Consider the following 25,883-nt stretch of genomic DNA (forward strand, 5'->3'; position numbering starts at 1 on the left):
CACTTTACCCACTGGATAGTAATTGTAGAGACTTTGGGCATAATATTTAACAATGCCTCCTTTCTCATTATGATATGAATACTAATCTAGTAAATTTGCCTGAATACGCTTTATAAACTCTTCCCCCATATCATATCAGTTTCTTGCTGCATTCTGAGAATCTACACATGGGACAAGGCATCAGCAATGACATTGTTCTTTCCTGTAATGTGAGTGATTTTTTTTCAGGTGAACACACGACAAGGACATATTCCATGCAACAATCTGGCATTGACTGTTTTGCACTTCTCTAGGAATTTCAATGGGTTGTGGACCGTGTATAGCAGAATGGTGTTCAATTTATTTTTAGATAAGCCTCTTGACACTCTCCTGTCCAGATCACATCTGCTGTGATTTTCTCTCTGTTGCTGAAAATAACCAGATCATCCAGGTATATTACAAAATTGCTGAGCCAGCTATTAACTGCTTTATCAGCGCCTGAAAAATTGTTGGGGAATTGTTATGGCCAAAAGACATGATCTTACTCTGACATAGATCTTCCTGGTTGACAAACCCTGAGGTTGCTCTCAATCTAGGGAGGTCCTGGGGACTTGCCATTCTGCACTTAAATGGTCAGTTTGTTGGAGTGGGCTAAATGGCCCATCATATTTGTGTACTCCTCAAAGCATGGATTAGGGATTAAACTTTGGCTGTATTTATTGTACTTATCCATCATGTGTAAATGAGAGTTGGTTTCCAGACCAGCACACGCAGGGATCTCCACCTGCTCTAGCTAGACTCAATGACTTTGTTATCCAGCAAGTGCTGGATATCCTATCTGACCTGTGCCGTTTTTCAGCCCTTAGCTAGTGGGGCTTTTGATTTACTGATGGAGATTCAACCAAGTACATGCCATGGACTCTTTCTGGGCTCCAATCTGACAGATTTATTTAAATTACCTGAGCAGACTGGGGACATGCTCCCCACTGAACTTTGTTATCTGTGAGTTATCAGCAACACTTGAAATGCCTTTTGGATGGTTTTGGATGATCTTGCTTCCAGTGTAATGATTTCTCTAATTCAGCTACAGCAGGGAAGGCCTGGCCCCGTTTCTGGCCTATGTCCTTTGGACAAGCTGACTCACATTGGTTGGCTATTTTCATTACATTGCAATGTGGCTGTTGGACTATGTGAGGCCTCTCCTTATTAGATTACTTGTACAGGAACTGCCCTGGTCCCTACGATAATCAGCAAGGAAGATATTTTCCAATTCAATTTGTGGCTCACTCCTTTATATCTTTTGATAGCTTCTTTCTTGACCCCTGATAATTTCCTGGCCTGATTTCAGTCTCTTAAAACCAGATACCTTCCCCTGAGCCACTTGATGGGTTATCTTACACCTTGCAAGGTCTTTGATATTTTTCCGGCCTTCTGCAACCCTACACAGCTTTGCTGAAATGGTTTGACTTCTCTGGTCTGTTTGCTGGGGTCTATTCTTGCTTCTTTTTGAGTCCAAAAGCTCTTATTTGGTCCTCTAGGTTCTAGATTTTAAAAAAAAATTATCCCTACTAACTTTATTAAATCTCTTCTGGCCTTTTTAATTCCTGTAAGTTTTATCTGATCCCTGTTGTATTCTGACATAGTCTTCTTAACCTCCTATGGCTTTCACATTATTTTTCCCATATCCACAGACTTTTTCATTCCTTCAAGCATGTTCAAGACTTCTTCAGCCCTTGTGAGCTGAACATAAACTTTCTAGCTCCTTTCTGTTTTCCAGGCTCCTTAGGCTGTTCTCGAAATTCTGCTCATGTGTCTGGGACCCTACAAAGCCATTTCCCAGTCATACAGTTAAGTTCCTCTGTCTCATTTGTACCTCAGATTTCATCTCTAGCATCTTTCCAGCAGCCCATTTGCGCTCTTCTCAAAATCTTGCCTTTTTTCTTGTTTTACCAAATATCTTTGACTGTCACAATCATTCTGGGCCTGCATGGTCACCTCAGCCACACCAGGACAAGAATCCAGGTTATTAGTAACACTCAGCATCGCAAATCAGCTGTCCAGCCGACTAAGTGACCAACTAGAGTGTATGACACTCAGGTTAAACTCACTACCAGTTGTCTCTGTCTCATGAGAGGACAGCACTACAGTTTCTGGGAAACCACAACTTTGCCTTTATTCTGGGCAGAATATCCCAATCTGACTCTTCCACCTGTTATGGATATGGACTGAAGCCCAAATGCTCAAGAAACATATGGCGTAACTCTGGTCATTTTGCCTCACTCAGTACTTCCACTTGCACTTTAAGAGCTCAACATTTTGACTATCCTCTGCTCTGAAAGCCTAATGTTTGACTCTTCATTTTCTACACACAATTTTCTTTAATGTTAAAATTAAGAGAATTTGCTGTGCTACTTTTTTTCAAAAGAGAAAGTAATTTCAGCCATTAATATTCATTTTCCTTTGGTTTTGTGTAGCATTGAATTCAAACTTGTTTCTTAGATTTGGTCTCTAGTTAAATTTTGTGAATGTTAGTCATATACAGTTTGTATTAATGGATCAATCTTAGTTCTGTTTCCCAGTTTGGGGTGAGGAGCATATCAGCCTCGATTGAATGGCAGAGCAGATGCGATAGGCCAAATAGCCTAACTCTGCTCCAATATCTTATGAATTTATACATTTCTCTTTGGGAATAATGCGTGAGAGAATTTAATTATTTTATTACTCTTCCCTTCTGTCAGCGAGCAAAAAAATATTTTTACATCTTCTGTTCTTTTTGAAATGGGTTGCAGCATGCTTTCCCCGAACCCGCTGTTTGTGAAGTCTAGGTAAATTAACAACCTGCAGCAAACAAATTGTGGTTAAAGTCAAACTAAATTTGAGCATTAATTGTCTGAGTCTAGTGTCTGCTAAAGTTTCTTGTGATTAGCTAAACTTTTAGAATCCCTTTTCCTTGTGGATGAAAATGCAATAAATGAAGTTATTCCATTTTTCAGGCAACGATGAGATTTCTTTTGAGAACCATGTTTTGAAAATATTGAGAATAGAGATAGGTTCAGCTTGGCTTTGAATGTGATTATAATGTTAGCTGGCCTTAGATTCCTAGCAGACTAATATTATGAAACTAGTTACCTATCAGATTGAAGACTTCAGAAATGTATAGTTAAAAACATATTTTCATTGAGCAGGAATTTTGGACATATGAGGACTCCCAGATGAATCAATTTCAATTGGCTTCTAGTTCTAGTTAGAACCACATTTCCTTTTTCTTACATCAGTGGTGAGTTGTTGGCACCACTTCAGGCATAATGATTTTGAATAGTTCGCCTTTGATCAGAACTGGCTGCAAAGCTATTTTGCATGTGGTGTTTTTGTGTTGTGGACAGCAAGGCCCAAACAATGCAGAAGTATTTGGGGAGGATGATATCTTGAGTTTTATTCAGCCAACTGCTGATTATGTAATGTGATGTATGATGACTGGCAGCCACATTTTAGCCCAACAAAGTTAATTTTTAAAAGTTTAAACAAGGGTTTTAAAAGTTTTCTGGATAATTCATGACCCCGCTTCGTGTCCTGTGAACTTAACAATACGATATGGAGGTGTTTCATGTTGGACTGGGGGTGGACAAAGCCAGAAGTGATTTGACACCAGGTTATAGTCCAACAGGTTCATTTGAAATCACAAGCTTTTGGAGTGCTTCAGCTGACCAAGGGGCAACACTCAGAATGCTTGCGATTTCAAATAAACCTGTTGGACTATAACAGGCGTCACTGACTATGTCAATATGAATTACTGATGAGGGCAATGTTGCAATGTGGGCAATTCCACGAGGCCGTCGTCCTCTGCTTTCATCGTCGACGTCACAACGCTTCCAGGTCGTGGTGGGTGACGTCACATGGTCCAGGTTGCTACGGTGATTGCGTCACGTGTTGTGGAGGTTGCCTGGGCGATGATGTCATTGCCGGACCGTGCCGTTGCTATGCCGATGATGTCACAGACAGGGCTGAGTTCCCCCACCCCCCGCCGCCACTATTACCCTTCTCCCCATCCCCTCCCCCCCACCACAGGCACAGCCGGCGGCCGGGCCCTCAGGTACAGTACCGGTGACCGGCACCCCAGAGCCCGCCCAGGCCTAGCCCGACTCTCATACTCACTCACACACACAGGGCCGCCAACTTTCTGACAGGATCCCGCTATTGGCGGGAAGGGGGGGAGGAACAGAACAGCGTGTTTGTGACGGGATGGGGGGGTGAAGCGCAGAGGGAGAATCGGAGTGAACCCAGCCCCGGCAAGGGGTGGGGAAAGGAAGGGTGCAGCCCGGCCACGAGGGTCCCACCGAGCAATAGTGAGGGGGGGGTGAATGTGAGTTTGAAACCCCGATGAATGCGGGGATGGGATGGGGAGGGTCCTGGAGTGAGGGAGACCCCGGGGAGAGAGTGATGAGAGGGCCCCGGTGTTAAAGCGTGTCCCAGGGAGCGGGGCAGGGCCCCGGTCCCGGTTCGAAGCGAGCGCCCTAGTTAATGTCCAATGAGCGCGGCCCGGCGCTGGAATGGCCGGGCGGCGCGTAAACAAGCGCAGAGCCGCCTCCTCCCCCCACCCCCCCCCAGCTCTCCCTCCCTCCCTCTCGGTATTTCCGCGATCTCACTCCTGTTTCTTACAGGGCAGCAAGTGCTGAGTGCCATTCACCCACTGACTAAACTTGTCCCTTTCCTCTCTCGCTCTTCAACACCCCCCCCACCCCCGGGTGTTTATTCATTTCTTGCTCTGTTTTTTTTGAGACATCATCCGGCCGCGGTTCCCATCCAACACCACAACCTCTTTTCCCCCCCCTCCCAAAATTTTTTTTCATAAAAACTCTAGTCCTCTTGTAATCACTATGGCCTCTTGAGAAAAAAAAGGTAAGCAACGCAATCGCCAAAAAGAGAGAAAAAAATGCCTCACTGAGGTATGGGGGGGTGGGGGTTAACGATGTTGGTGACTGACTGGAGCTGGCTCTTGTCTCCAGCCCCTGTAAAGTTTGTTTAGGATGCGATCATGTGTCAGGATCAAGTTGCCCCGGTAGGTAGACGCCGAGCGACCTTGCCGTAAGTGTTAGTGCAGCAGCAGCAGCAGCCTTGAAGTTAAAGGTGCCCGGGTAGCTCTGAAATAACTAATGCGCCACACACACTCTTCACACACAAAAACTGTGCTGGAAACTTCTAGGGCTTTTAAAAAAAAATCAACGGAGACTGAGGGAGAGAGGGGAGTTTGGTGGAGAGCAGGCTGGGGTTTGGACCCTCCTCATACATTCACCCAGCACCTCTTTCTGTCTCTTCTACCGGGTCCGGTGGAAGAGAAGCGACTTTCCCAATTGGATTGCGGCTCCGACTCGGGAGCAGATCTGTTTTCCTCTCCCTCCCTCTCTCTCTCTCGCAGCCTGACGCAAATAGTGACGCTGGTGGCTTCCTGATGAGAGACAGACACGACACAGGGCGCTCGGTACCGCTCAGTGTTACAGTAGAAAGCGGACTTTCGCTTTCCCCTTGACTCGCTTCACGCTACATCATGCTGCTGCGCAGTTGCTTTTTTCAAAAAAATCCCAGGGAGGGAGGGAAGCAATCGGTCCATCTCCATTATTGCGAGATACAAGTGGTGAGATGAGTTTGTTTGTGGATATAAGCTGTATTCACCCCAGGGATAGAATTCGGTGCGTAGTGTGTCAGCTGATTTATTTATATATATAATATAGAGGGAGAGGGACAGCATTGCCTGGACTGTATAGTGAAATTGGAACAGCTTCATAAGTAAGTGCTGTGCGCTCCACACTAAATCCACGCACACACCTGCGCACATAATAACTACAGCACACCGAGTCAAACTGACAGGGCTCCACGTGTTCAGCTTTCACAGCGTACCCATCAATTTGCTGCTCGGCAAAGAAGGCAAGAGCGCCTCTTTGAACAGAGGATACCCGATTGGTGGCCAGCATTGCGATACGGCCTACTTTTACACAAGGCTGCATCTTCCACCCTTCGCTGCGTGACGATGCACAAGTAGCATTCATGGGAGGGCTTCATGTGCGTTGCTTGGAAGTTGTGGGGCAGTACGGGGAAAACGGCATTTTGTAACGTTTTATAATGCAGCGGATTCCGTCACACTGTATGTAGGAATTTAAAGTTTCAAAGAACAGAATCATTGGTGAAATTCATTTTAGAAAAATCAGCATTGTAACACAAATAATTTTGGAAATCTAGACAAATAGTTACTCTCAAACTCCCAGTTTTTTCACCAATGTGTGTGTCACATGTACCCAGTTTATGAGTTTATGGATTCCCTAAAGTAACCAAGTTTAATTTAAAGGAGAAATGCCATGTAGTAAGTTATTGAATCAAATAATGGTTAAATTTGCGATATTTTACAAGATTTCTTTACCCTAAATGGGTAAATTTGAGATGTACAAGTTCAATGCAACAATCTGTATTGTTACCTTGTAGACTTGCCCTGGTTACCAAAATGACTTGTGGTTTGATGGTTTCATGTCATGAAGCTCTGGCTTTACCATAAGTTAAGCCTGGCTGAAAATTTCCTAATGAGATAATGACATCACTTCAACTGATATTTTAATATTATTTTCAATTAATTTTGTTTCTGGTAGACCATTTATGCAAATTATTTTATTTCTACAAATGTTATTTTTAATTTGGATCAAATCTGATCCAAATTAATTAAAAATTAAGCATTATTTGCAATAATCTTTCACAATGCTTGAAAACATTTTCATCATTCTGGAGCATTCTTTCATTTGTATATTATTTTTGTTGGTGTCAGTAACTAAACATCTTAAACTGAAAGGTCTGTGTTTATGACATAATGGGATTTAAATTTGCTTTATGACAAAATAAGAGATTTGTAAATTTAAACCATACCCCATCCCAAAACCAAAACACCAAATGCAAATTTCAGTTTGTTGATGTTAGTTACTTTGATGCAATCATGAAAGTATACTTTTTAATTTTGTGTTTTAAAATGTTCATTGCTTCATGAACAACTTAAACTTCAAAGAAACATTTTGAATAAGTAAATTGATAGTTTTACAGCACTGCAGTAGCCAATCGCTGCACTGTTTTCAGCTATAATGTACAGTTAACATCTTTATCTTGTAATGCTATAGGTTTTGGACACTTTGTACAATACAGAAGAAGAGAAAAGCATAACCTTGATCCTTGACTAAAGGACAATGTACTCCTGGAGAAGTTGATTTGCTTCAAATTTGTTTCAACAAATTTCTCAGACAGATGCCTGGAGCAGTGCAGCTGTGCCGAGCAGCACAGCAGGTCCTTTAAGCATAGAGCCACCTGTCAACTCTGGCCTGATTTTCCTGTTCTTTTACTGTTACCTTGTTCAACAATGGCTACACAAAGGAAATACCTAGTGAGAGAATTTAATGCCTTCATCACTTGTTACATCTGCAAGGGCTATCTAATCAAGCCAACTACAGTGACTGAGTGTCTACACACTTGTAAGTAATGCTGCAAGAACCATGATATATATTTCAGAATGATAGTCTGGGAGTATTGCAACAGGCTCGGTAAACAGTTCATCGTCAATTCTTGCATATGAGGAAATAAATGAAAATACCATGTTGAAACAAATGCATTCTGGAATATTGACAGTAACAAAAAAAGTTTGAAAAAAGTTGGTGGTAGTAAGTGGAGATAATTTCTTCCAACTGTTGCTGCTTTTCTATTAATAGGAATGAACTTTAGAATGGAATGATTCTATTTCTGTCATGGTTGCTTGGTTGATGGGCTTCCACTGTATTGTACAAATTAATCTTCTTAGAATAAAAAAGTATGTTATTGGTAGTTAATGGACAGTAGGTAGTTTCCACCTCTCATCCAGCTCCTGTTTGAAGGACTCCTTGGATGTCTTTTACTTATGCTAATATTCCAAAATTTTCATGTGGTTGTATGTATTAGCTATCACTTTGGATCCTAGTCTTTAAGCAATATTTTTGAACTGAATCCCAGTCCTATGTCTTCTCTCCCCAAGTCATCTATGTTTCCAATAACATTCCCTAATTGGGTTTCACCCCATTTGACATGTCAGTTGACCTTATCTTCTCCAGAATGTCAAGGATTAAGCATCATCCTAGATGACATACTTTTTATCCCTTGGTTTTCTTTTTACAATATCAATTCTGCCTGCTGCTGTCTCTTTCAGAATAGATATTTCAGGTGCTTCATGATCTGAACTTGTTGATCATGTTGTTCACTTTCCATTTTGACAATCAAACTCTGATCATGTTGCTACTGCTTGGCTGAATGACTAGCCAGAACACTCATTTCCTTTGAACCATGTCCATGTTACCCTCCAGATTGTTGAGGATCAATGTAATGTTACCATAGCTGTGACAGCTGATCCATTGTTATAAGTCCTGCCTGTCCTGCCCCCCACAAGGAGTCTAATGTGCCAACCTAAACCTTACATCCATGTTCTCCTGAAGTTGCTATTTCTTGCTCTGATTGCCACATCTTGTCATGACCCCTATTCTTGTAACTTTCCCTTCTTTGTGCACCACACCCCCCCCCCCCCCATTCCTTTTGGTGTCCCTCACATCCATCTTCATTGTTTACAACACTTATAAGGGATCTCCCTGCATTTCTGTTTCACAGTCACATAATTATTACGGTATTAAAGGAGGCTGTTGGGCTCTTTATTACTGCACCAGCTCTTTTCTGAATGAACATTAGCACCATCCCCCTATCTTTTCACATAATCCTGAATATTGTTTATGTTGAAATGATAATCTAATGCTTTTTTGAATGTCTCAGTTGAATCCTTCTCCACTGTCGTACTAGGCTGTGCATTCCAGACCATAACTACTGACTGTGGAAAAGACTTTCTGACGGTCACATTTGTTTTTTTTGCAAATTTCCTTCTATCTTTGCACACTCATTCTTAATACTTTCATGAGGAGGAATAGTTTTTCCCTATCTACTTTGTTCAGATCTGTCATGATTGTGGAAACATATTAAACCTTCTCTTATCTTTCTCTTCAATAAAAATAGTCCCACCTTTGCTAATCTCCCTTCATAACTGAAGTTTCTCACCCCAAAAACATCCTTGTAAACTTGTTCTGTGTTCTTTCCAATGCTTTCACATCCTTCTAGAACTGAGATTTAACAACTGGTCTTAGATATGCGCAGCATAACCATCTTGCTCCTTTATATCTCTATTAATAAAACTTAGGGTATTGTGTGCTCCATTAACTATTTACTGCACCTACCCTGCCATATTTAGTGACTTAGACGTACATACACCACCCATATCTGTCTGCTGCTACATACCTTTTAAGATAGCACCCTGTATTTTGTAGTGTATCTCCATGTTCTTTCTAATAAAATGTATCACCTCCCACTTCTCTGCATTGAACTTCATCTGCACACTAAGATCTCAATAATTAATGCTAACCCTTAGGTAATTGCTACATGCCTCCTTCCAGACGGAAAAATATCTATTAACCAGTACTATTTATTTCCAATCCTTCAGTCAGTTTTGTATCTACGTTACAACAGTTCTCTATATTCCACGAGCTATAACTTTTCTCTCTAGTCTGTTCTGTGGTACTGTATTGAAAATCTCTTGGAAGTCCATGTACACCTTAACAGCAATGTTGTTCTTGTTAACTCTCACTGTAACTTCTTCAAAAAAGCTCGTAACAACTTAGTCAAACACAAATTTTCTTTAAATCCATGCTGTCTTTTTATAATTAAGTCATTTTTCCACATGACTATTAACTCTATTCCAAATAATTGTTTCAAGAATTTTTCCCACCACCAAAGATAAACTGATTGGACTGTAATCGCTGGTCTTATCTTTCTACTTTTCCTGAACAAAGGTGTTAAGTTTGTATTTGTTCAACCTCTGACACTATTCTTGAATTGACAGAAGATTCAAAGATTATTGCCAGTGCCTGTACAATTTCCACTGTCACTTTCTTCAACATTTTTGCATGTATCTCATCTGATTCTGGGATTGTTTGTCCCACCTTATTATTTTGAGGGAGTTCAGAATAACATTGAATATCTGAATGAGACAGGCAGTGAGTAATTTTGTTCAGATAACTGATTGTTTGGATAACTGATCAGGGTTCCCGTGGCGGAGGCAATAGCAAGAACTGGGTCCTGTGGTGGCAGCAGTAACAGGAACAGGGTCCCGTGGTGGGAGGCAATAGAAGGAACAGGGTCCCCATGGTGGGAGGCGACAGCAGGAACAGGATCCTGAGGTGGGAGGCAATAGCAGGAACAGGGTCCTGTGGTGGGAGGCAATAGCAGGAACAGGATCCTGCGGTGGCAGGCAACAGCAGGAACAGGGTCCCCATGGTGGGAGGCAATAGCATGAACAAGGTCCCCATGGTGGGACGCAATAGCATGAACAGGGGCCCCATGGTGGGAGGCAATAGCAGGAACAGGGTCCCCGTGGTAGGAGGCAACAGCAGGATCAGGGTCCCCAAGGTAGGAGGCAATAGCAGGAACAGGGTCCCTGTGGTGGGAGCAGTAGCAGGAACAGGGTTCCCATGGTGGGTGCAATAGCAGGAACAGGGTCCCTGTGGTGATGGCAATAGCAGGAACAGGTTCCCATGGTGGAGGCAGTAGCAAGAATAGGGTCCCTGTGGTGGTGGCAATAGCAGGAACAGGGTCCCATTGTGGTGATAATAGCAGGAACAGGGTCCCATGGTGGTGGCAATAGCAGGAACAGGGTTCCTGTGGCAGCAGCAATAGCAGGAACAGGGTCCCCTGGTGGGAGGCAATAGCAGGAACAGGGTCCCCTGGTGGGAGGCAATAGCAGGAACAGGGTCCCCGTGGTGGTGGCGGCAATAGCAGGAACAGGGTTCCCGTGGTGGTGGCAATAGCAGGAACAGGGTTCCCGTGGTGGTGGCAGTAGCAAGAATAGGGTCCCTGTGGTGGTGGCAATAGCAGGAACAGGGTCCCCGTGGTGGTGGCAATAGCAGGAACAGGGTCCCCGTGGTGGTGGTGGCAATAGCAGGAACAGGGTCCCCGTGGTGGTGCAAATAGCAGGCACAGGGTTCCCGTGGTGGGTGGCAATAGCAGGAGCAGGGTTCCCGTGATGGGTGGCAATAGCAGGAACACGGTTCCCGTGGCAGCAGCAACAGCAGGAACAGGATCCTGTAGTGGGAGGCAACAGCAGGAACAAAGTTACCGTGGCGACAGCAATAGCAGGAGCAGGGTCCTGAGGTGGGAGGCAATAGCAGGAACAGGGTTCCCGTGGTGGGAGCAATAGCAGGAACAGGGTTCCCATGGTGGGAGGCAATAGCAGGAACAGGGTTCCCATGGTGGCAGCAATATCAGGAACAGGGTTCCCGTGGTGGGAGGCAATAGCAGGAACAGGGTTCCCATGGTGGCAGCAATATCAGGAACAGGGTTCCCATGGTGGCAGCAATAGCAGGAACAGGGTTCCCGTGGTGGGAGCAATAGCAGGAACAGGGTTCCCGTGGTGGTGGCAATAGCAGGAACAGGGTTCCCGTGGTGGGAGCAATAGCAGGAACAGGGTTCCCGTGGTGGTGGCAATAGCAGGAACAGGGTTCCCGTGGTGGTGGCAATAGCAGGAACAGGGTTCCCGTGGTGGTGGCAATAGCAGGAACAGGGTTCCCGTGGTGGTGGCAATAGCAGGAACAGGGTTCCTGTGGCAGCAGCAATAGCAGGAACAGGGTCCCCTGGTGGGAGGCAATAGCAGGAACAGGGTCCCCGTGGTGGTGGCAATAGCAGGATTAGGGTTCCCGTGGTGGGTGGCAGTAGCAGGAACAGGGTTCCTGTGGTGGGTGGCAGTAGCAGGAACAGGGTCCCGTGGTGGGTGGCAGTAGCAGGAACAGGGTTCCTGTGGTGGTGGCAATAGCAGGAACAGGGTTCCCGTGGTGGGAGGCAATAGCAGGAACAGGGTTCCCATGGTGGCAGCAATATCAGGAACAGGGTTCCCATGGTGGCAGCAATAGCAGGAACAGGGTTCCCATGGTGGCGGCAATAGCAGGAACAGGGTTCCCATGGTGGTGGCAATAGCAGGAACAGGGTTCCCGTGGTGGTGGCAATAGCAGAATTAGGGTTCCTGTGGTGATGGCAATAGCAGGAACAGGGTTCCCGTGGTAGTGGCAATAGCAGGAACAGGGTTCCTGTGGTAGTGGCAATAGCAGAATTAGGGTTCCTGTGGTGATGGCAATAGCAGGAACAGGGTCCCGTGGTGGTGGCAATAGCAGGAACAGGGTTCCCGTGGTAGTGGCAATAGCAGGAACAGGGTCCCGTGGTGGGAGGCAATAGCAGGAACAGGTCCCGTGGCAAATTTGTACCTGATTACTCCACCAGCCCAGGCTGCCTACTCTCGCTGTTCTTTTATTTAAATTTAATATAGTTTTCACAGGACTTTGAGGTCTCGTACACCTCAGCTATGTCAAAACTGTCTTCTTTGAAGGTAGCCCATTGTTCGACTTCAGTTTGTCCCACCAATCTTTGGTCCATTCTGTCCAGCCACCTCTGTTCTTGCCCCATTGAAGTCAGCTCTTCCCCAGTTTATTAAGCTTACTCTGGACTGTTCTTTGAACTTTTCCATCATCATCTTATGATATCGTAATCATTGTCCTCTTCATAGAATCTCTAAAATGTGGAAGCAGACCATTCAACCTGTTGAATCCACACCAACTCTCTGAAGAGTGTCCCACCGAATCGCTGTCACCCTGCATTTCCCATGGCTTATCCTCCTGTCCCAGATGCTACAGGGCAATTTTGCATGGCCAATCCACCTAACCTGCTCACCTTTGACTGTGGGAGGAAACCAGAGCACCCAGAGGAAACCAATGCAGACACAGGGTGAGTGTGCAAACTTCACACAGATAGTCACCCGAGGCTGAAATTGAACCCAGGTCTCTGGTGCTGTGAGGCAGCAATGCTACCCACCCCCACCCCCCACCCCCACCCCCACCCCCACCAATGCTCACTCACTGACACTTGAATTATTTAACCCATCTTGTTCCCAAGAATCCATTCGGACCTTTTCTCCTTGTTGGATTGCACATGCACTGGTGGTGAAAGTTTTCAATCTATGATCGCTTGTCTATCATTACGCTTTATAGTAAGAAACTATAGTTATGTGCACAGCCCAGACCATCATGAAAGCCTACCTCCCATCCATGGACTCCATTTGCCCTTCTTGTTGCTGCAGAAAGGCTGCCAATATCATCAAGACCCCTCCCTTCCCGATAATGCTCTTTTCCATCAGGCAGAAGAAATAGAAGCTTGAACACACACACACACACACACACACACACGCCAGCAGGTTCAAGAACAGCTTCTTTCCTGCTCTTTTTAGCCTCTGTAACTTCAAAGTGTTGATCTTGCTCTGTGCGCTCCCTGTGCAGCCATAAACTTGTATACCTCGCTCTGTCCAAGCATCCTATGATCTATTTGATCTTGTTTGCTGTGATCTGCCTGTACTGCTTGCAAAACAAAACTTTTCATTGTACAAGTGACTAAATCAAATCAAGTCAAATCAGTAGCAGTATCCTAGTCGATAGCCAGGTAGTTAAAATTCCCAGGTCTAACTACTCGATGTTTGCACCTTTCTGTAATTTTCTTGCATATTATTCCTCTACATCCTCCATAGTGGTTGATGGTCAGCATTCTATATTGAACAATGGAATTGCATCCTTTTGCTTCCTTAGTTCTACCAAAACTGACACTATTGTTGAACTTGTGAAACATTTTTCTGCAACACTACAATTCTTTCCTTAAACAGTAGTGCCACTCCTTTATTCTTTTTCCAATCTTTTCTGAAAACCTTATAAGCAGCAATATTTAGTAGTCACTATTGCCTTCTTTCATCCATCTCTGTATTATAGTCACAGCATTATAATTCCTCATGGCAAGCTGCACCAATTTGTGCATTCCCTTACATAGTGGAACCCTGATTTAGACTCTGTTTCTTTCTGCAGTTCGATCTATTAAGTTACTGTTCTCTATTCTGATGCTATCTGTCTCTTACAGTTTTTTTGTGTATCTGGTATTATCTGATATACTCTCCTTGTTCCCATACACCTGCAGAGTTAAAGACCTCCACAACTGCATGAGCAAGGAACTCAATCCTGGTTCCAGTCAGGTGCAACCTGTCTAGCTTCTCCAGATGTCATATCACTCGCAATCAGTCCTAATGTCCCAAGAATCTAAAGCCCTCCCTCCAGCACCATCTTCTCTGCCATGCATCCATCTGTCTCATCCTCTTATTTCTCATTTCTATGTGGCACTGGGAGTAAACTGAAAATGACTACTTTTGAGGTCCTTCTTGTTAGTGTTCTATGAAGCTTCCTAAATACTGTTTGAAGGACCATATTGTTCTTTCTACCTTGTTATTACTGTCAATGTGGACCATTTGCTTATCCTTTTGCCAGAGAATAATCTGCAGCGGCTCTTTGATATGCTTAACTCTTGCACCAGGGAAGGCACCATACCAACCTGTCTGTGGTCTCAGAAATATCTTTCTGTTCCCTTAAGTAATGAATCTCCCAACAGTCCTGCTCTCCTCCTCCATCTTTGTTCCCTCTTGTCTAGCTGGGTCATCGTGGGCGGCACGGTGGCACAGTGGTTAGCACTGCTGTCTCTCAGTGCCTGAGACCCGGGTTCAACTCCCGACTCAGGCGACTGACTGTGTGGAGTTTGCACGTTCTCCCTGTGTCTGCGTGGGTTTCCTCCCACAGTCCAAAGATGAGCGGGTCAGGTGAATTGGCCATGCTAAATTGCCCATAACGTTAGGTAAGGGTTAAATGTAGGGGAATGGGTGGGTTTCGCTTCGGCGGGTCGGTGTGGACTTGTTGGGCCGAAGGGCCTGTTTCCACACTGTAAGTAATCTAATCTAATCCATTGCTGCAGTTTTCTAAAGAATCTTCTTCATAACGAAAAATCAATTGGAGAGTGAGATTTTGGGGGACTTCTGCTTTACCTGCCTGGTTGTCCAACTGCCTGGCATCATCCATTTCTTACCTGTCTGCATGCTCCCACCCTTGTGGTGTAACCCTTTTATCTTTGTAGATCTTTGCTGATGTGTGACAGTGACTCCAACTACCATTTGAGTATCCAAACCCAAAGCTTGTGCAGCTGGGGAAACGGCCCTGTGTTTGTGTTGGTCTTGAAGTGTCCATGAATCTCCATGCACACAGGATTGGTCTTAAGCTTGGCTGGGCTTCCATGCTCTATCTTAATCTTACTTTTGTACTCCTTATTATAAGTTTATTTGTCTTGTGCCTAGGTTGTTTTAACTAGGTGTATAGTTTTCAAAATTTTAAAGTTCGAACAGCAGCTGCTGATAAAGAAGCACCTCCTCCCTCTGCTTCACTGAACTCCCCACTCAGCAAGTTTACTGTCTTGCAATAAATCTTCCTTACTTAATGTACCTCTTTCTTTCTAAGCACTGAATTCCCACTTTGAGTCAAATTCCCCCAGTATTCATTTTGTATTGGCTTGCTCTAGTCTAGTTAGTTCTTGTTTATTTTAACTATTCCTTTGTCCCTTTTCGTTCTAATATTTTTACATTTTAGCTGATGCTGAATCTCACCCTTATCTATAGCCATTTGCTCATGCCTCCTCCATGTTCTTAACCTCTTCTGAGTACATTCCTAGACAGATAGACTATTTAGAGCTCAGAAGGAGTGCTATTTATCCCATCATGTTTGTGCTGGTCAAAAAATCTGATAACACTAATCCTATATTCCATCTTTTGGCCCATAACCCTTGAGGCTATGGCAGCACAAGTGAATATCTAAATCATACTGCTTTTGTGTTAAGAGTTTCTGACTCAGCCATTGACTCTATGACTCCAAGAGTCATACTGGACAAAACATTAAATCTGTTTCTCTTTTCATGGGTGCTGCCGGATGTGCAGAGTTATTCCAGCATTTTCTGTGTTTGTTTCAGAGTTTTATCATATACCGCATATTACTTTTATAAGATTAAAGTTAAAACTCACATAACACCAGGTTATAGTCCCAATGTGTTTATTTGAAAGTATAAGCTTTCGGAGCACTGCTCCTCCTTCAAGTAGCTCAGCAATAATATCTCCTCCTGTCCAGCTATGTATTTTTCCCAGAATTTCCAAAAAAGCTTTTGTTCTTTTCCTCATCTACATTTAATTTTTGTCAGGTAAACAGCCATAAGTGTGATAATGACATATGTATTCCCACTCTCTTGTTGCTTTACTTTCCATCCCTGTTTTCCAGGATTGCCAGAATTTCTTTTAGTTGAATATTGAGATAAACATTGTGATCTCCTCAGAAACTTTGCTCGCTTGATACAGATATGTCATCTTCCCTGGCTCATCAAGATTGTGCCCGCCTTCAGGTGCTGGATGACATAAAGCTTAGTGAATTCCACCTTCTCAGATTTATGCTTGTCTGAATCTACTCTCTGCCAGCAAAATCTGAGGAGGTGTTGCTGTTGCCTCTAGATTAGATGTTACCTTCAGTCTCCCCAACCTTTACTGTCAGTAAACTACAACTTGTTCTGCCAATCATATTATATTCCATATGAAGTGCCAGTCATCCAAACATCCTGTTCTCACTGTGCACTGGCTTTGTCGTTAGTATATTTAGTTAGAACATCCATATCTTCAAATTTATTAATTTCCATACCCAGACCTCCTCTGGCTGCCCTTCAGTGACGTGTCCGTTTCTAGCTGTTTACCTACAGCCTTTGTCATGTTCGGTATCTTTGTCATTTTCTTTTGACATTGGAGTCCTGTGCCTTTGATTGCCTCTGTTGCATCACTGTAATTGGTTCTTCATGCATACATTTCCTCTCTAATTTCAGACTTTCTTCCCGAAACCTCTCCTCCTTTTCTACTTCTCCCGACAGTTTTAAAAATCTGTGAATTCAAGTTCTCTCACTAAACTAACTCTTTCAATTCACGATGAAACTCAGTTATATGAAAGCAGGTCCTTGTGGGGAAATATGTGGTTCGTATCGTATTTGATGTTCGTTACATTCCCACTGCCTCAGTTCATGATCTCTTAAATTATGAAAGGGTTGAAGCTGCAGTAGAGTGATTCTTCCTGGATTAGAAAAAACAAGCAAAGGTTCTACTTCCATGTTACGTGTGTTACCTTATCTTCAGCTTTGAAAAAGTGCTTTTATAAATAGCTTTATGTTATATGATTCCATTTTTTAATGTCGTTGTCCTCACTGTTTTTATGGAAGGTTTGGAATCAAAGTGTAATTTTCTTCTTGGGTTTTACTATCTATTAAGTAATCCAACACGTGGTCACTGCCTCAGATGATAGTGACCAAATCATCATTTGTACTTGGATGGTGTGCTTTCACTTGCCCTCTTGGTCAAAAAACCATAGTTGTTCATTTACAAATATATTAGCAAATTACCTCTTGTGATACTCTTGCTGTGTTTGAACACTAGAACAGTGTTTAGATGCTTAGTCACTGACAACCTGTCCCATTAATGTTAGTATTCTCATTTGATTGACGATCAAAATGCTTCATAATATGAAAAAGATCCAAAGAGATGCATTTTGGGATTAATAGCCAATCTCTGCTGTTGCTGAATGTTTCTTTAGATTTCCAGTTATTTTGCCCTTTTCAGAAACAGAACCTAGCAAGAAATGGCAGCTGCCTTGTTGTTTTTAGATGTAAGTGAGTTATTGCTCCTTTTTATACATTACCCCCAAAAGATTGGCAGATAAGTTGAGGGATTCAGACCAACTCATGCATTAAAGTCTGAATCTTCATTGTTGCTGGGGAAGCAAGATGACAAAGTATTGAAATAAATGTATGTAAATACATAGTAAATAACATACTTTAAATAAAAGAAATGCTTGGATGTTGTCCATGTGAATTTTCTAAAAGGTGTTTGATAAGGTACCTTGTAAATAGAAAAAAAAGCACACCAAGTGGGAAGCAGGTAGGATAATAAGCTGACCAATGGGTAAAAAAAAACTATCGGTTAGGTAGCTTTCCAGGCTAGAAGCATGAGACAGTGATGTGCTATAGTGGCACAATAGTACAAAATGCAGGTACGTATAGAGTGGGGATAAAATGAAGTTGAAAGAAGCATCTTATAAATGCCTTTAGGAGGATTTAGAAGAATTAGTAGATTGGATTAGACAAATGCAGCGAAAAATTTAACACAATTGTGAACTCATTTGTTTTATGAAGTGTAAGTAAGGGATAAATGTACATGAAATGGAAATATTTTATGAAGTGCAAAATACCAATTGAACTTCAGGGTTTCTAATACAGGGGAGAGATTAATGTTCCATACTTTCCACTGGAATTAGCCTGAAATTGGTGAAAGCAGCATAAAATGTAAGAGACTCAAGGTGCATGTTACACAAGCATAAATTTAATATACCTGGTCTTTAATAATACTGACTTAAAATAAAACATTATTCCAGAAACTGGCTGCGTCCACAAACCTGACCAGGCCCCAGATCTGAATAACAAACATAGCAAGTTTCTGGTAATTCTATTCATTTACAATCTTTTAAGGAACATCTTCCAATTTAATTTTTACTTTAAAGGCACTAGCAGATACATTTCAGATGTTTTTAGATAAACATAGTAAAACTTTCCAGTTGGTAGTGAACGGTTCAATTTCATCTTAGAAATTTATTTCAGTGAATTTAAAAACCAGCTAGTTGATTTGACATTTAAACTTTTTTTGTTTTAAGCCTGTTTCAGCCATATTATTGAAACTGCATCATTTAACCACTCTTAAATCTATCAACACAGTCTTTTTAATGCAAGGGAAAAAGGAATCTATTATGCTGTCTGATTGCGCTTGGTGGATATTTATATGTTTTATCATTCTAATAATGTTGATTGGAGAATTGAGCCACAATATCACTTCAAATAAAACTGCAGAATGTCAAGGGCAATTACGCACCTTTTACAGCTTGTATCTGAAAGGTAACAGTACCTTGGTATATCTAAAAGAACATACGATATCCTGTGTTTGATAATTAGGCATATAGAATAAAGGCTAGGAGAATTTGAAGTAAGAGGGATTTGGACATTCGTACTTAAAGGATGGGTTGGCTATGATTTCTGCTAGGATTGTTGGATGATCATTTGGAGTCAAGAGACAGTGGCGTAGAAGTCCTGGAATTGAAGCCGAGGCTCCATTATACATATGTGCATGGGTCGTAACTCCAGTGCATCATTAAAGTTTTCATAATGCTTGTGGACAAAACAGTGCTCTCAATGAACAATTCTTCAGCTCTCTCCCTGAACACAGTCTGGGGTTCTCAAATTTTCAGGCATTAAAGTGAGTTCACAGTTACATAAATGTTCTGGAATGCTGGATTAGGAAATATTTACTGGATTTTAGTTTATTTGACTTCTGTGAGGTTAATTTTAGTTGTTTTAACATTAGGTACTATTTCAATTTATTTTCTGCCTTAATGCTGGGCTGATTAAATTGGTAATTGGTAAATTATTTACATATGGCTCCGCACAGTACCCCCATGTTTGGTAACCTAATTAGCTTATGATCAAGTAAATGCTTGGTTTTAAAATTTTAATTCTTGTTTATAAATTCTCTTCATGCCGTTGCCTCTCCCTATTCCTGTAACCTTTGTTTGAGCATCTAATGGTTTTCTTCACTTTATCATCAGCTGCGAAGGCTGTTAGGCTTTGGAATTTCCTTCCGAAACATCTTCACTGTCCTATCTTCCTCTTGTTGAGACTTCAAACCTACCACTTTTGACCAAGCTTCTGGTCGCTGGTTTTAAAATCTTGTAATGCTTGGTGTTGAATTTTGTTTGGTAAGTGCTCTTTTGTAGTACCTTGGGATGTTTTCTTCTACATTAAAGTAGCTATATAAATGTAATTTTTTTTGTGCTGATTTCAGACAGTCTTTCTCTGTCCTTTTTAATTAGTCAGTTCTATAACCTAAGTCTACGTAGATTTGAGCTTAGTAGCATGAAATTAATATTGAGTTATGAAAGAGTGTGGGAGAGTGGAAATTAGATTGGTGGCTTTCAGACTTTTAGCCTTGATTTGCATTAGGACAGTAACATTCTTCTAGAGTTAACATTTGTAGGAAATAAAGCAGAAATTGATTGCAAAAAAGCTGGTACAATTCAGAATTCAAACTAACACTAGCAGCTATACAGAGGTATGGTTGTAGGAATAGGAGAATGTTACTAGTAGAAAATGCTGTGTTCAGTCGATATTCAACTTCTTTCACAATTATTGCATCTCTTGTGCTGGACATCAATGAATGGGTGGAGAAATTCATACAAGGGGAAGAGAGCTGTGAAATAATGTGGTGAATGCGAAAATCAATGATTTGGAACTAACAGAGTCTTAAGTGGTTAGGTTCTTTGAAAGCTAGATTGAAAAGCCTTTAAACCTCAGGAGTGGTAATCTTTGAGTTACTTGTTATGCCATGCAAAAGATAGACTGAGGAACAGAATGCTAAAATGTGACTATAGGCATAGTGTTGGGGAACTAGAGAGATGGCTAGAACAAGGAGCTGACTATCATTAGAACCAAAATGACACCAATGTCTTTTCAGAGAAAGTTATTAGTGTCGTGGAGGAGAATTTTAAAGGGGAGTGTAGTTAGAGGAGAACAGATTAGTATAGTTGTTGAAACAAACAAAAGTCTTTGCTGAAATAAAAAGGATTGGAGTTTTATTAAAGGAAATAAAGAGATAAAGTAATGTTTGTGGAAGGGGAAAGAGATATCAAATCCATATGAAAACAAAGAAGAGAATTCAAACGTATAAAACAAACTGTTGTTAGAAGATTTAATATTTACGGAAAGATATGGCTATAATGGTGACGTGTCCTGGGTTTAGATAGGACTGAAAACTTAATATTTCTGATTGTAATAGTTTCATGACAGTTACGTGGAAGTAGAAAATGGATGGCAGAGTGGTCACTGAACACAATGTTTTCCGAGGGAGTTAGAATTGAATACACATTAACGTAAGGCTAGGAAAAGAGAGAGTACCGTTCTCAGTATAGATTTTAGACCACCAAACTTTGCAGATGATACAAAGTGGCAAAGATTTGTAAGGAAATTTGAGAAAAATGTTGGGTAATTTTCATAATTCCGATACAGATTGGAATGCTGATAAGTGTGGGTGAAGTGTGAATTGTAATAGTACAAGTTGAAAGTGGGCTGACAGAAGCATAAAATCAGTCTAGTGAAATTGGCGAAGTTTGAAAATGTTGTTCCAATGAGATATGTTTCACTGTACTGTCAGTTCAGATGCCATCAACTGAAAAGTAGATGTTACATCTTACAAAGATAAAACTATGTGGTCCACGTGGAACAATTTCCAAGATTAAAGGTATAATAAAAGAAACCCTCAAGACAAATAGAATATGAGAGATGAAAATGTGCATGAATTCACAGTCAACATTTCTCACTTTTGAATCTGCACAGCTGTCTTCGCATTAACCTCCTTGCAGTAGCAATAAGAGATTGATTCAGAAACCAACCAACCAGTCAAGCAAAAACCAACAGGAGATTTCATTGGGCTTCTTAGACTCATTGACAGAACCCCAAAAGAAGGAAGATTTTATTGAGATTTCCTTTGTTGGCATAAAAGAATTGCTTCATATTGTTAACAGGAATTCTCAGACACTATAGGATTGGTAGGAATGACTCCTATTCCCATCATCACTAAAGCATATTTCATTTCGCTGTCTCTCAAAGCAGAATTGTCAGTGATAGGGATATGGTGTTGAATAAGCAACAATCGTTTGGTAACACATTTGAGTTTACTAGAAAGACAACCACAAAGGACAAATGAAGACATCAAATTGAATTATCAAGCTGAAGTAAGCACTTCTATACTTTAGCAGCAGATTGAGAGCAAAAACTTGCAAGAAAAAAATGGAGATTAGTGACATACAATGCCGTAGAAGTCAGATCATATCCACAGATTCAGGACATGGTCAAAAACAAGAAATTGCCTGGTTTGAACATCCATGATACTGTGGAAAACAGAATACCAGTTCAAATTAAATAAAAATACAGTTGCTCTTGTACAGAAATCAAGGGTACTGCAAGGAAGAAAATGTTTGTTTTAACAGCGCAGTTGTCATTTACAATAAACATTTCAGAGATTAGTGAGGCCCCAGATAAGATATTGCATCAACTACTGGTTTAGCAGGAACAACATCAGCCGTGAAGGACATTCAAGAGATAAAAGATCCTCCATTGGAGAAATGGTTTACAGCCAAATCAAGGTCAACAGTCCTCAAGACAAAGATCTACAAGTCAGAAGAGAATGCGTTCTGGAAACTCCAGACTGCCTGCATATTGTGAACATGATGAGGATGTGCCGGTGTTGGACTGGGATGGACAAAGTTAAAAATCACACAACATAAGGTTATAGTCCAACAGGTTATTTGGAAACGCTAGTTTTTGAGGTGCTGCCTTTTCATTAGGTGGTTGTGGAACAGGATCATAAGACAGAATTTATAGCAAAAGAGTTAGTGTCGTGGAGCTGTAATGATAGATTTAGATTAAGCCTTTCATCTTTTAGAATGGGATATGCCAATTTTGGTTCTTTGATATGTAAATCCCAGAACTCCTTTCAAGTTACTTTCTCAAGTTAGCTTCAGCTTTTCTCATAATAGATGCCATCTCAGCTCAGACAACACATTAAAGATGTGAGGTTAAAGTCTGTCTGTGTCCCAATAAATTCATGAAAGATTCTGTAAGTCCCACTTCAGTAATCAAACTAATTTGACTCAACATTGGGACACAGATATTTGGGTGGAGAATTGGGCATTCTACTAAGTAGTCTTTTTCTCTCTAGCATTTCATAGTTGTAATTATGCGTAACTGTTTAATATTTATTGTATCTATTGTTATAATGCAATAAACTATATCTTGCTGTATAAGAAACATTCTTCTTAAGACTCTGTAGTGGTTTGGAATTGATGGAAGTCACAAGTGAAGATATCTCCACTCAGACCTTCCCCCACTGACCACCTGCAACTCCTCCACAAACTGTCAAGGCCCTTGAGTGGAAAGCTGTTGCACGTGACAGTCATGTCAAACCATGGGTTAAGTTAGTTAATGGCCTCCGGGTTTCTTGAAATTCTATGGCCTCCTGGAATCAATGAACCAGGTTTATATGAGTTGTGGTAACTACAGCTTCTTTAGATTTTTTTTAAATGAGTTGCTTTTAAACTTTTGGTTGTGCTTCAGCTCCAGGCTGAGATGGAAAGAAGCTGCTAAATTGGAGGACTTCCTCCATGGGTCTGTTTCTCGGCCTGGCTTAGGTGATTGTTAATATGTCCAGGCAGTGAGTCATGGAGGAGGGCATTGTACCTGACTTCCTGGTTCTCTTTCATGGTTACGTCAGTACTTGGGTGATGTTAGACGGGAGCATGTGATGTTCATCAGTATGCTTCAGTTCTTCCATTATCGGTGGGCATGGTGGAGTTTGGAGTTCATCACTCTTAAATTTTAAAATTCCTTTTCAATTTTGATTTATCATTGCAACACGCCTTAAGCTGTCATTTTAATTTGGTTTAATTTAACTATTTGGTATGTTATAAGATAGTAGAAAGGAGGATCAGTGGTAGTATACAATTACAGGCCACCAGTGGTTGTACCCAGACCTCTTTATAACACACATATGCGTAGATAAATGAATTGCAGCTGGGTAATCATTATGCAAAGATCAAGACTAAAAATTTAAAGACCTACTTTTGATTATTTCTATCAGAGTTCTATTCATGTCTTTCTTTACAGCTTTATCTGTGTTAGGCTCTCTCCCATACCTGCTGACTGTAATTGTGGGAAGAACAGTTTATTTGTAGTGCATAGGTTTTTAATTAAGATTGTTCACAAAACAGTTGTTGATTTGTTTAATTTGAATTTGTATTTTGTTTGTTCTGGCATTTAGTAAAATTGCATAAATAAACATACAAATTCCACTCCACTCCTCTGGAACTATAAACATGTACTCACTTTAATAATCTTGTTGTTTTTCAAGTAGCAAAATTCAGTCAGTGATGTTGGAATGTCTTGGAAAGTAGGGTCAAGGTAGTGGGACTTGTAAACAATACCTCAGAACTGAGTAGTCTCCATGTCAGTTTAAAACACTGCCAAGTGGTACTGTAGAAAAACATAGTTTTTTCAAGATACAAATCATTTTTTATTTTTAAATATCTGAAAAGAACAAAATGGATTTCACCATCTAGGTAATAGTTAGACATCTTCAACATTTGGGATTTTTCCCACAATGGCAACAGTAATTTACTCATCCATAACAGCTGTAAAATAATTGTAAAGAATGAACAGTTTATCTTGCTGTCGGTTTAACTGTGTTTGACACAGTTCCTGAGGCTTTCTTAGAAAAAGTTAATGTTTAAAAAAATTTGAAAGCCTCCTCAATACCTTTGGCCAGTTTGTGATTAAATCATTGTCATAAAATGTGTCTTTAATACGGTTAGATGTAATTTCTGTGTACTGAGAAAAGTTAAAAGAATATTTATCATTCAAGAGAAAAGTTAAATATATCAGTAAGCTTGTATTTGATATATTAGTCTTACCAGACCACAAATACACACCACTTCTTTTACTTAAGGAAGACACTCAATAGTTGACTTTGAAGAGTACAAGATAGAATAACTGCTAACATGTCCTTTCTGAAGAAATTTAAATGCAAATTTGATAGCAAATATTATGAGCAACAGATCTGCTCCTGTCCATTTGCAACTTGTTAAAGTTGTATTTTTTCTCCATTCTGTTAGCTGAGACTAAACTCTTAATTAAAAACAGTAGTTACTACTGAAGATACGAAAACAAATTTATGATTAACTGTTATGGCAAGTTTTGAATGTTTTAATTATACAAACATTATTTTGGATATAAGCTCCCAGTGAAAGAGGAGAAATGGTGAGTGATCTGTTGCAATGATTTTAATAGTTCACACTTGTTTCTATATTTATTTGTATATTCTACTGTTTTGATTATTCAAAATTCTTTTCAGAAATAATAAGAATGAGTTGTACATTAATTGTGTTTAATTATAGAACATAGAAAAATACAGCGCAGTACAGGCCCTTCGGCCCTCGATGTTGCGCCGACCAAATCCTACCTAACCTACACTAGCCCAATAACTTCCATATGCCTATCCAATGCCTGCTTAAATGACCATAAAGAGGGAGAGTTCACCACTGCTACTGGCAGGGCATTCCATGAACTCACAACCCGCTGTGTAAAGAATCTACCCCTAACATCTGTCCTATACCTACCACCCCTTAATTTAAAGCTGTGTCCCCTAGTAACAGCTGACTCCATTAGCGGTAAAAGGTTCTCAGTGTCTACCCTATCTAAACCCCTAATCATCTTATACACCTCTATCAAATCTCCCCTAAACCTTCTTTTCTCCAATGAGAACAGCCCCAAGTGCCTCAGCCTTTCCTCATACGATCTTCCTACCATGCCAGGCAATATCCTGGTAAACCTCCTCTGCACTCGTTCCAATGCCTCCACATCCTTCCTATAGTATGGCGACCAAAACTGCACACAATACTCCAGATGAGGCCGCACCAGAGTCTTATACAACTGCAACATGACCTCAGGACTCCGGAACTCAATTCCTCTACCAATAAAGCCCAGTACACCATATGCCTTCCTCACAGCACTATTTACCTGGGTGGCAACTTTCAGAGATCTGTGTACATGGACACCAAGATCCCTCTGCTCATCCACACTACCAAGTAGCCTACCATTAGCCCAGTAATCCATCTTCTTGTTACTCCTACCAAAGTGAATGACTTCACACTTAGCTACATTGAATTCCATCTGCCACCTTTCTGCCCAGCTCTGCAACCTATCTATATCCCGCTGTAACCTGCCACATCCTTCTTCACTGTCCACAA

At 41.2% G+C, this 25,883-nt stretch overlaps 1 protein-coding gene across 4 annotated transcripts in view; it reads left to right on the plus strand.

Annotated features, from left to right (window-relative positions):
- Positions 1 to 4,457: 4,457 nt before the first annotated feature.
- pcgf5b (polycomb group ring finger 5b) overlaps positions 4,458 to 25,883 on the plus strand; it is a 186,225-nt gene continuing 164,799 nt past the window's right edge. For 2 of the 4 annotated variants that reach the window (XM_060842367.1, XM_060842364.1), the window contains exons 1-2: positions 4,458 to 4,875; positions 7,128 to 7,475. In XM_060842367.1, coding sequence (XP_060698350.1) covers positions 7,364 to 7,475 — 112 coding nt within the window. In that variant the 5' untranslated portion in view covers positions 4,458 to 4,875; positions 7,128 to 7,363. Of the gene's footprint in view, positions 4,876 to 5,453; positions 5,609 to 6,064; positions 6,116 to 7,127; positions 7,476 to 25,883 lie in introns of those variants that run through there. The other 2 variants (XM_060842365.1, XM_060842366.1) reach the window with 2 other exon arrangements.

The sequence above is a fragment of the Hemiscyllium ocellatum genome, chromosome 22 (assembly GCF_020745735.1).
Source record: "Hemiscyllium ocellatum isolate sHemOce1 chromosome 22, sHemOce1.pat.X.cur, whole genome shotgun sequence".
Taxonomy (NCBI): Eukaryota; Metazoa; Chordata; class Chondrichthyes; order Orectolobiformes; family Hemiscylliidae; genus Hemiscyllium; species Hemiscyllium ocellatum.